Source organism: Eucyclogobius newberryi, unplaced genomic scaffold, assembly GCF_026437365.1.
Source record: "Eucyclogobius newberryi isolate DKJ021-1_F unplaced genomic scaffold, fEucNew1.0.hap1 SCAF_7, whole genome shotgun sequence".
Lineage (NCBI taxonomy): Eukaryota > Metazoa > Chordata > Actinopteri > Gobiiformes > Gobiidae > Eucyclogobius > Eucyclogobius newberryi.
In genome coordinates this window covers 11858305-11870999 of record NW_027316389.1, presented here as the reverse complement: position 1 = coordinate 11870999, position 12695 = coordinate 11858305, and the positions used below count along the sequence as shown (strand labels likewise).

At 39.5% G+C, this 12695-nt stretch overlaps 1 protein-coding gene across 2 annotated transcripts in view; it reads right to left on the bottom strand.

The window, feature by feature from the left end:
- The window catches only part of LOC140349068 (inactive serine protease PAMR1-like), a 29478-nt gene extending 17313 nt beyond the window's left edge, over window positions 1-12165 (bottom strand). For both annotated transcript variants that reach the window (XM_072435284.1, XM_072435283.1), the window contains exons 1-2: window positions 11950-12165; window positions 2904-3080 (exon numbers count right to left, since the gene is read on the bottom strand). In XM_072435284.1, coding sequence (XP_072291385.1) covers window positions 2904-3080; window positions 11950-12094 — 322 coding nt within the window. In that variant the 5' untranslated portion in view covers window positions 12095-12165. The remainder of the gene's footprint in view (window positions 1-2903; window positions 3081-11949) is intronic.
- Window positions 12166-12695: the final 530 nt, after the last annotated feature.

Genomic DNA, 12695 nt, shown 5'->3' with positions numbered 1-12695 from the left:
TGTTCATAAGAGTTCTATTAAGAGTGTGTTTTTGAAACTTCCTATAATCTGTTCTTTCCTCTTCAAATCAAATCAAATCAAATCAATTTATTTTTGTAAGGCCCAAAATCACAACAACAGTTGCCTCTGAGGGCCACAGGGAGAAATGTGTTCTCTTGTTCTACTGCGTTGTAACAACGAAATTTCCCCTTGTGTGGATATTAAAGGATTATCTTATCTTATCTTACAACAGATAATGAATTCATAAAGTCAACTGATGAATATGGAAATGTATCTAAATGTTCACATTAAAAAAACATCACATTTCAGAATAGTCAATTGTAAATGGGCAAATTAATTAAAATAAACACATAGAATAATTCACAAATAATGAATCATATCTTGTCTTTACAAATAACATGGTGACATAATACATTGTACACATCTGCACTAGACATTTTCAAAAGCAAAAAGGTCAATATTGTATTTACAGCTAATTAAATGCTCCTTTATAGATTATAAATAGAAAGGAAAAGAAATATAGGTCAGGCTAGAGCAAAGATGTGATTTAGAGGAAGGGCAGGGCTGACTTTATTTCCTTTAGACTCACAACAAAACAACACTGCAAACCAGCCCAGGTTTGTTTGTAGCAACCAGTTTTGGGGATGTGTGCGTATAACTCACTTAACTGCTATGCAAGATAAACAAAAACGGTACGTATTTTGGGTAAATTGCATGCAGAGGATAATAAAGTAATCACTTGGTTTAATTCCATACACATTTATTGTTTTGTACACAATTGTTTCTTTGTCTAAACCTACATAAACTCTTTAAGGCGTGTGCATGCTGTGCCCTCTTGTGCCAGATGGATTACCAAACCTTAGAGAAATTAAATTAAGCAGAGTTAAGTCGGTTAGTGGCAAAGCTGAGTCATTTAGGGTATTGTTGTGTTGGCTGCAGTAAGTCAATCAGACAGAGCACTAAAGCAGACAGTTGGTAGAAATTGATGCCCATTAACCAGATGGTTTGTGGTCAGATCCCTGCTACTGGTGATGCAGTTGTGTTGTGTCTTTGCTGTCTTTGCTGTCTGAGTGAATGTGGAAATAAAAAACAGTGTGATTGGTGGTCATCAGATTGCCCAGTGTAATGCAAAGTGTCCCAAATGCAAAGGTGAAAAAAGTTACCATTTGTAAACTGAACACTAACCTATTTGTTTGCCTTTATTTTCTTTCCCAATAAGTTACAGACAGTTACAACGGCAACACATCACAGAGCCATTCCGTGCATGTTTTCAGTTTTGTCTGCTTCTTGTCCGGCATAACAAGCAGTTAACAATGATTACACATATTTGTTTTTTAACAGTCGAGCCGGAGTCAAAACTGATGATTTATGGTCATGCATAAGCTTTAAACTTCCCTTTTTGTACAGTAAACGTGTTGCATAGGTATCCATTGCATTCTGAGCAGCTGTTTTTTCTCCCCATAAAGACGTGCACAGCATGCTAACCCCAAAACCAGATTTAGCATATTTTGCATGTGAGCTGAAGGCTATACATTTTGGTGTCAGAAAATATGAGTTATTGGCCACAGCAGCAAGACAAATATTAGATATCGGCTCAAAAATATCGGTATCGGTCCATCCCTTAACCTCAGCATAACCGCGTCCTCCAGGTGCTAGTGTTCCCTCATGGAACTGAAATAGAGACACGTTTATGCGATGACATGCTTATCAGTACGATTTCCTCTGGTTTTTATTCTCATTTCATTTTATCCTGACGTGATAATGTGCCATTACAAGTCTAAAGTGTTCTGTTGGATCTTCAAGCATGAAGCCATAGGGAAAAACAAATTAGATCAAACGCAAGTATTATTTGCTGATTTTTCTGTACTTCATTGTTTGTCATGCAACAAAGGAAACAGCTGTGCAGTGAAAACTCATGTGGAAAGTGAAGTTAAACAGCAGCAAAGGAATTTGCTGCACCTTGAGGCAGCTATTTATTTTACTTACTACAGGGTTTGAAATAGTCTTAATTGTATACATGTACAACAAATTAGCTTTGCATTAGTTGAAGTTAAATGTGATAACAATCTAGGTGATAATACTGGCTTTATGAGGTACAAAATAGTCAGTAAAATGAAAGTGTAATTTAAAGGAAAAGCTAGGTAATAAAGCTAATTAGGACTGGAATTTGTCCCATGATGCTCAGCTCTCCCTCATTAAAAGATGCTTGTCTCTTTAAAAACTAATGTAGGGAAAACTCAACAAAACCGAAAAATGCAGTACCGTAACTCCAAAATGTATTCCTATAACACAATAATTATTCAAATGGACTGCTTTAAAATGATTTTAAAAATATTATTGTTATTTAATTTGTTTTATTTATTATCATTTTGATATTAAGTTCAACAAAGATCCAGTCGAGCGCATCAAGGATAAGTACTTTTTTCTGCACGATCTGGTGGTATAAATGTGATTATCTTTGTTGGCAATTATCACAATTATGCAAAATGTACCAATTTTTGTCTACCCTTTTTAAACGTAATAAACAATATTATTGTATATTGTTGATCCCATGATAGATCTAAGAGAAATCTGAGGTGAAATCACTTTACCTGTTATTTATCCTCGAACATATGCTGCACTGTACATAATGACCACTTGTTTTGTACATAATAATGTTGTAGCCTTACTGAATTACTTATACTATTTATGCCTCCTTCTGTTCTTGAACTGTGCATCGCAACATTTTCCCACACTTTGCCCATTGTGGGATGAATAATGGTTATCTTATCTTATCTCAAATATAATACCAAACATATGAATCTGAAAGAAAAGTCTACTTCACATGTGACATCAATTTAAGACAGTTTCAACTCAACTACAACTCAAAGTTATCATGTACGTACATCAATAGTCTGCAGTACCTGGGTGAATGATGCAGGGGTCGCACTCGTTGATGGCGTTCCGGCAGCAGGGCACAGCGTAGCCCACCTGAGTCCCCTGGAGAGGACACTTACAGCGGATCACGTCATACTCACAACAGCCTCTGCACATTACGCTCCACTCCGGCCCGGGGCAGTGGTTATACATGTGCCAGTAATCTGAGAACACAAACATATGGAGGATTAGAATCCATCAGCAATCACCCTAAAGGTAACTTTACATTGAGGAAAGAAAGTTTGACATAGGACGTTGAATAGGTGACCCGGGCTTCGCTGATTTGTTTATTTGGTCTCTTTCTGGGTACTTTTACGAGTACACAGCAATTCCTTCGCTGTGTAATTGCAATTAGAGAACATATGCAGTAGCAAATCCAAAAAGGCGAAAATGAAAGCCAAATGGAAGCAAAAGTATACGTTAAAAAAATGTATTCGCAAACTTATAGTGAATGAATTCCCTACAATTGTTTTCATACAGTCATAAAGAGACAGTGAACGAGAAGGTTCTGTTTTATGTCTGTAAGGTCATGTCAACAAAACTGAACAGGGCATAAACAAACAACACTGAACAACTAACAGAGATAGATACATAAAAAGGAATTCACGAGCATTTCACCCTGGAGAGACTCAGACGGAAGCGTTTATCAAGCTTTATTACGTGGGTTATTTGGCGCTCACACCCCGGCAGAAGACATTGCGATTATGGGCGTGCCGTGATTATATTAGATGGTAGGATATGATGACGAGGGTAGAGGGGACGATGAGGACGATGTGAGGGATGCAGAGGAGGAGAGGGGGAGGCGGCGGGTCGCGGCACACACTGAAAGCGGCCGAGCAAACTGCATGAGGGTTTAAATGGGGCAGACTGGGCGCTGATTGGGTGCAGAGGAGGAACTCGGGTACATTGATTGAGGCTGGAGAGCGGGTGAGGCCTGGTGTAGCAGTGGATGTAGATGAGGAGTTACGTTTTTCAGGCTGAATTACAACACATTCTATTTCGCAAACGAAAGAATGTTGCCCTCCCCAGAAAAAAGCCTCTGAACTTCTGAAGTCTGTTACTCCAAACTGTAAGAAAACTAACCACCGCTGGTCATAAAATAGCTCTGCCAAATGATCTGTAATAATTCTCTTTAAAAAGAGTCGTCCCAGCAAAGGCTTAGCTAATTGCTGAATATTGTTGGGTTTTTTCTTGACTTTGTATTTGAGAAAAGCAATGAGTCACGGGTGCCAGAGCCTGAAATGTGATGTAACGGAGTTTAACAACTTAACCAGACAAATGGAAATGGTTTCTTGGCAGATGTGGATGGAGAATCACTCAGAGCATCAGGCAAAACTTGGCTTCGTTTTGCTAACAATGCACTTTTATACCATTTAGCTTGATCTCCCTATGAACCTTTAACCCATAGCAGAGTAGTAACGGTAATATTGTAGTGTAGAAGTAAAACTATTTAAACCATGGTTATCTTTTAAATGAGAATGTCATGTAAACAGTACTTTAAAGACAGGAGTAAGGCTGCCATTTTATGGGACAATTTATTTACTGTTGCATGGACATGTTCCAGGGTCCCGGGACAACAACATGAATGCACGACTTGAAGCAACACCTGCATATGCATCTAATACTTTTACCATTTGTCAAAGAATATGAATGATACATTGCCAAACAACATACAGTTTCATCAGCAGACATCCTTCTTTAGTAATGCGTGACTTTTTGAGCCAACGTGAATGTTTGACCGTCTGATTATATGTTTGTCATGTTATTGTCATTATTGTATTGATGCCAAACTTGAGAACTGCCTCAAAACAAATCTAGCTACGAGTACAAATAAAGTAAACTGAACTGAACTGACGTGATACTGTACCATTACATGTCTAAAGTGTTCTGTTGGATCTTCAAGCATGAAGCCATAGGGGAAAACCAAATTAAGTTAAAAACATAAAACAAGTATTATTTGCAGGTTTTTCTGTGCTTCATAGTTAAGTCATGCTACAAAAGAAACAGATGTGCAGTGAAACCTCACGTGGAAGGTGAAGTTAAACGGCAGTAAAAGAATGTGCTGGACCTTGAGGCAACTTCACTTCACTCATTCAATAGTACCCACATTTTCTATCATAGTCATTTTATGCAGCAAAACTGATACATTGCAAAAAAAAAAACAACGTATGTATTACACTATCATTTGTTTTGTTTTTTGTAATTAATCCATTTCCACCGTCCCTCACATTTAGAATGAAGTTTCTGGTCTAAACCTCAAACAATGTTACACAATGGGGCACTCACCATCACATGCCAAGACGCCCAGGGGAACACTTATTTTTGATTTAACACTGGCATTCCTGTATTGTCTTCATGTGTTTGTGTTTGCCTTGTGTTTTCAGAGTTAACATTTTCTGTTTAGACTGCCATTTTTGTGGATGGCAACATCTGTAAAATCACAGCTGAAAAGCCACAAATGTTTGTGGTTTGGTGTGGTGTTTCCGTTGTTTTTAAAAGGAGATACTGGATTGGATCCAGCAATGAAGTGTAGAAAAATAGACAAAAAGTTAGGTAAGTAATAACATTGTAATTCCCACTACCAAAAACAATTCTTCAACCACACTCATCCAGCCAGACACACACTGACTCCTAAATCAATCAAAAGGATTTTAGCTGAACAACAATCGTAACAATGAAAATGGGTGGACCTACCCTAACTTTGTTTTGACTGGGTGTGTGCTTACAGCATAGCATTTTTCATACATTAAGTGTTGCGGTTTTCCCCAGCAAAAGAGTGCAAAGTCTTGTCCTTGGCCTGGTACTCCTGACCAGAATTTCAAATCAAAATAAGATCCACTGGGGCTGTACAGTACTGTAGCTTTTGTTTCTGCTGCTTTGTGTGTGAGACAAGTTGTAGTGGGGTGACCTCATCCAACTACCACACAAGATGTTTATGACATCAGGGATAAATTGTAGAGTAGATACATTGCCATTATCTTTAATATATATATATACAAGTTAGGCCTTGTACTACATGCAAGGTATAAGCAAATCCAGACAATATGCAAATCCTACAACATGTATCATTACGTTTTACAGTTGTAAATGAGCTATTACAGGCTAGTGAGTGCTTTTGGCTAGTGTACACTAAAGCTATCAACTACTTACTTACAAGATGTACAAGAAGTATTGTATATCTAAAAAAAAAAATGTACCACTGCCACATCATAAATCAGTAACTTCTCCTTTCTTTGGATTTTTAAGATGAAAAAGGTGCTAAGTTTTTGTAAGATGAAAAGTCATTTTTGGATAAACTATTTTAATTCATGCGTTAGCTCAGCTGCTGACTTTTGTGCCAATTCCAATTGCAAAGGCTTAATACGTTACATAATCTGGTGTTTTAATGCCCCTGAGACAATATATAACCTAAACTACAGTTTGTCTGTGACGGGGAGAGAGGAAAGCATTGTGTTAAAATGAGTCTCACAGGGATGAAGACGTCTGACTCCCTTTTGACCACTTTGCTCTCTCCCTCTTCATTGTGCTGTGTAAAGGACACTGACCGGTGAGCCTGTAAAATGTGATTTGTAGAGCGTAAACATGAAAGGGTCAGCAAAGTTTATGTGCTGCCCTGGTAATGTCATCAATGTGTCTCATTCATATGTTAAAATGGACTGATAAGTAAAGTAATTACAAGGCAAAGATCGGCGTAAACTAAACTAACAAACAAAAAAATTGTGTTGCTTTTAACAAAAGTAAAACAACATTTTTTGAACTGTAGTACAACGAAACATAAATATCGACCAATATCGGTTGCCAACCAGAGCAGTAAGGCAAATATCATTAGCTCAAAAAAGTCATATGGGACCATGCACCCTAATGGAAAACGCTTCTTTTTCAGTCTTTTGGGATGCTTCCTGTTAGATTATGTGTTTATTTAGTACAACTAATTCACGCTGAGTCAAAATTGAGTCTTAGCTGCCATTGTGGACATAGAGTTATGGCAGAAACGTAAACTAAGTGTTGAAATAAAGCATCTCGATAGCATGTACTGCACAGCTACTATCATTCTTGGGTATTTGTACACACTTGTCTTTTATGTATTTTAAGATGTTCCAGACCTTTAAAAAACTGCACAAAATGTTTTAGGATTTAACTGTAACCCTCTCTTTTGATAAAATTGCCATCTTTCCTCTCCCACTTGTCCATTGGAATGCATGTCTATTTTCTGGACTCCTCTTCGAGCTGATTTATACCACACTGATCCTTTTTACATAACTATCATTTTGGATTCAGTCCCAGCCATCACACTAGAACTGATATTTTATTTTAAATCAATTCCATCCAGGTATTCTATTCAATGGGGGTTGTGACAAGTATATAAACATATTTAATTAATTTAATTTATATAATAACCCATTTATTCATATTGTTAAATATTGTGTTTTACTTGCTTGGCAAACCAAAATTCTCTCTCCACACTACTGCTGCCTTAACTCTGTGTTGGCATTGGCAAAAGTTTAAAATAAAGCATTCTTTTAGTATATTTTACATGTTTCTATAGGATAATTCACCCTGGAGTGCCTCATTTAGCAAGCTTATTACCAGTACATGGGTTATTTGATGCTCAGATCCCGGCAGAAGACGTTGCGATTTCGGGCGTGCCATTATAGATTTAAATTAGAGCCTGGGCCTGGAGACTTGTGGTGGCAGCTATGATGAAGAGGGTAGAGGGGACGATGAGGACGGTGTAAGGGGCAGAGGAGGACATGGGGAGGTGGTAGGTCGCAGCACAGACTGAAAGTGGGCGAGCAGACTGCATGAGGGTTTAAATGGGGCAGACTGGGCACTGATTGGGTGCAGAGGAGGTGCGCCGTGCCATGGGGAGGAGAAACTAGGGCACATTGATTGAGGCTGGAAACAGGTGAGCCCTGGTGTAGCAGTGGACGTAGATTGCGTGGAGTTAGGTCTTCCAGGCTGAATTTACGCCAGCTTCATTTTTGGCTTGAATATAGTTAAAATGATAAAATATAATAGTCATAATTGGCAATACACTAGTAAATGTATCCACAATTACTAAAGAAATATGGATTTATTATACATATGGATGAGACAAATGGTTGGGAAAAACTGCCCTAACTGACAGAATCGAGAGTGCAGTTTACTGCCGTCCTTACCATAATCAATAACTCAAATCACATTCACACATAATGCGTGAAATGTTTTGTGCCCGAGTAGAACGACGGTGTGCACTAGCTGAAATTGAACTGCCAACCTTCTGAGACATCTTATTCCATTCACTATTCGTTCACCTCACGCAGACCACTCCCCCAAAAGCAGACGAAACAGACTCCACCTTTTTATCCTCGTAATGAGCAAAGTAAGAGTGAGGTTTAGAAGAGAGTTTTACAGAGACTTCAGCGCTTCACTTGGCTCTCCCTTGACACAGAAAAGAGACACTGTGATACCCGGGCTGCAGGACACTGATGAGTCGTTTGTCCACAGGGCTGTTACTCCCCTCAAACCGCCCTGACTCACGATGTGCTGAGTCTCCCTGATGAAACCTTCTGCTAAGTTACACAGAGAAATTTGACTGAAACATACTAAAAATGACTGAGAAGCACAGTGAAAATGTTAATGCAGCTGAATTTGAATGACCTTCAGGATAAATAAAGTGCCTATTTCAATGTGAATAATATTTTGAGTGTAGTTTCTTATTTTTATACTGTTTATACTGTAGTTTCTGAAATTGTCCCATGCCGTTTGAATGGAAAATGCCTGTAGCTCCTGCCCCCGAATGCACGCAGATGTGGTAGGACGCATGACTCGGGAACCTTCAAGAGTTATCTGCTTTTTCCACTGCAGATGTGATAGTACTTAACAACATCACAGGCAGCGACAATGGCTGAGGTGCTGAATTAGACTTCACTCAGAACCCACGAAATGCCTCACCAACCGTGCCAATCGTTTTTTCCAGAAGAATTGGGACCGCGCTGAAAATAAATCAGCGTCTACGTTTTTTAGTGCCGAGAAATCCATCAGCCTGTCTCCTCATTCCCTCACTGTGTCCAGACATAGCCTCCTGACTCAGATAACAGCGCTCTACTTGAACTTGAACATGTTGGCGTACAAACTTTATCCGAGCCGCAGCTGCACAGAGATAACGACGACATTTGTGCCATTAGCTGTCGAGTTACTTTCCACTCGTCAGAATCTTATCATCCCAAAACACACTTTGTTTTGCCTCCCAACAACGTGTTTTATGGACATTTATTTAGTGAATATGACAAATTTCCCTAATACTAAAAGTGTCATCCATCTTTTATCGCAGTGTTGAGTGGAATTGGGCATTAAGTTTAACAATAATAGATTAATTATAGGTGCACTATGCAACTTTCCTGGGCCACCACCTGTTTGTGTCAATATAGATGTAATAGCTTCGTCTAGAACGCTAAATGGCAAGGTATTAGATTTATCTTTTACAAATAAAACAACTTAATAAATGTGAGATAGATATGTTTAATGCCATATTGTGGAACATTCCAAAGCAAAAAACAAAGCAATAACACTGGCCCAGTTGACACTCATCTTAAAATGTGCAGTAAATATAAAGCAACAATAGCAATGATCTAATTGATAATCCTGTTGATTATTGCTGAAAAGTTGATACATATAACTGGACTTTATGCAGTTAAACACTCATCACAGTTGAAAATATTCTAAAGCTTCAAGAATGATATGGGTAAAAGGTGTATTTTTGATTTTTGGAATTAGTGCCAATCACCAGACACAAGATTGTAATTATATTGTAATTATTCCACACAACATTCTTCCACTGCTGTAGACAAAGTGTGTGGCAAAACTGTGTGTAGTGAGCATAAGGAGGATATGCTCTTCCTCTCTGTCCGGGCTGGAATAAATTGTTTCCTTCTGACTAAATTACACTTACCGACCTATGATGGAAAAATTGCTGTTTTTATAGCTGTCGGCGATGTGTATGCGCATGTATGGCCGCGGCAGCTGTCTGGTATTTTGAGGTTGGGGTACTATCACTGACTGGCGGGGGGAACTCCCATGAGTGCTTTGTGGTCATCGGACATCGCACATGTGCATGAAGCCTGATCCCACCGGTCATCATGTAGATTGCTTTAAATAACCTCCCGTCCGGCTGCCACCACCAAAAAACCCATTAGCAGTGATAAAGTGTAAGTGGGTCGAACAAGAACTGTTGGAGACATTAGTTCTTAGCATTTGCTACTGAAATATTCTGAAGTCGTATTCACAGAATGACACACAGTTTTCCAGTCCACATTCTGCTTCGGTGCAAAGAGTAATCCCAACATCTTGATGTTTTGGGATTTGTTTCGTTTTGCCTGTTCCTCGGTAGCCCTGACAACTTCCCCCCAAAAGAGAGCTTTAGCTAAACACATCAGCGGGGGAACGCACGCTGACAGAGCAGGTCATAAGGACATGTTAAGATGAATGCAATTGTGCAATGAAAACATCTGAAAAGACATTGTGCTCAAATCTAGGGCAAGTTTTGGACATCGCTAGAATGAACCCTCTTGAACTTTCGGTAACAATATAGGTTTGCATGCATAGGTCAGGAACAGGACAGTGAGGAGCACGACTTGGTGGTGGAGAGCAGGGAGCGACATTAAGCAAAATCTTGGAGCGGGGAATCAATTAGCACAGAGCCTATAGCATGTGTACGAAACTGTGTAATTCAATATTTTATTAGATAATATTCATTACATAATCTAGCAACCAAATCCATCCCACTAATCAAATATTTAGTTTGATTTTACAAAGGCAAATGGCTTATACGTTTCACCATGTCTTTCTTATTCCTGTTCCATGTTAGCTCTGACGCTCACCCTTTGACTAAGAGGCAAAGATAATTGGCTATTTTCCAGCTTGGCCTTAAATCACATCATCCAGCTGTTTAAGTCTGACTAAGAGAAATTCCAGTTACTTCCATTACAGCTGATCAAGCATTTTCATAGTGTGTTTGGACCAGGACAACAGTTAGGATTTGTCTACTTGCATGTGATCACGGTGTAAACATAGGTTTGTTTCTCTTCTTACTGCAATTATCACAGACGTCTTTCATCAGCTGATTAAGTACTATTCTGAAACAAATCTCCAGGAGTAGTCAGATGACAAGAAGCAGACAACAGGCCCGCTTCTGTACATTACAGCTTAATCCACCGCAGTCATCCCACATGCACCAGCGTTACTAATAGAAGGTATACGTTTACAGGCGCGCTAAGTGCAGAGAAAAGGAAGTTTAAAAAAAGAGAAGTTTGCCAGGGGATTCTCTGGGATGCATGCATGGTATAAGCATTAAGCCAGTCAATGTGATTCAAACATGACTCACGTCTTCCTGCAGGAGTTCAAATGGTAAAGGAAGGTAAACAGGAGAGAGTTAGAGAGAAGGAGAGAGAAAAGGAGAACCTCTGAAGGGATACAGTCCTCGAAAACACTCCAAGACAAAAGAGAACTGGGGCCAAGTTTCAGCAATTCCACAAGACATAGTGAACAGCTTCAGAGAATGTGTGGATCCACAGATAAATTCAACAGAACAAAGAGGAAGGCACGTTCCATAACAAAGCTGTACATCTCTAAGTTCAATTATTTGACCATGAGTCCCAGAACAGGTTTAATCTGATTCTGTGGCTCCTACACTCTGGGTCATGACCTGCAAAGGGTCACAGTACTTTCATTGAGTCAAAGGAAAGAAATGTTAAAACATATTGCAGATAATTATTGCAGGTGTTTTAATAGATGATATGGGCCTTTTAAGACATTTCTACTTGTAATAACACTGCAATGATACGATGAAATATCAAAGTGTAAAAAATGCTTTAGATAGCGGGTCAAAGAGGTAACAAAGACACACATACAAAAAAAAAAATATTTAATGTCATGCAAAACTGTGCTCTGCTTCTGAAGAACAGACGAGCCAAACCAAAGGACGAAGAGACTGCTGATGCCGGCTTTTTTGAGAACAAAGAACATGAACTTATGTGAGAGTGTCCGGTCTCTTACCATTGGGCCATGCAGTCCCGGGACGCACGGAGGTGATGAAGATGAAGGTGAGGAAGAGGAGCCAGCCCCCATTGCCACAAACAGCGGCCCGCGACGCTGAACGACCTGCATCCCCCCGAGCGTCCTCCATCTGCCTCGGCCGCATGCTGCTGTCTCTAACGTCTGTTTACTTTCTGAACTCAGCTGACATCACGTTCCCTACTCCACTCCGAGTCCTTCCCTACCCTCTTATTCTCCTCCCTCCTACCTCCTTTTTCTCTGTCTGTGCCTTTGACTCTCATTCTCTCTCTCTCTCTCTCTCTTTCTGCACGGCGTCAGGTTACAAACCGAGTAGCAAGGAGTTCCACGGCGGAGCGTAACGGGGCAATCACGGCACGACGTCAGCGGAGAACTGTGCTTAAGTCATTATGTTGTCACACATAGTCGCACGGCGCTGCGCCGGAGGAATGCCTTTTACAAAGACGTTTTATGTGACCAACACTAAAGAGGGTGGTGAGAGAATTTCTGTCTGCCCAAGTGCTTAAAAAGTGTTTGGGATCGTGGCAATGAGAATAAAATGCATGTTGCAGTACCATAAATATGTGGTCAGAGACTCGAAAGGCATATTCAGTGTCTTTCTACACACACAAAGATGTAGAGATATTTAAGAAAGTAAAGAATGTTTTGACCCTGGGTTTTTAGTATGATGACCAAAGCAACTTTTGGATTTGTTTAAAGACATTCTAAAATTATGGATCATGGAAGTC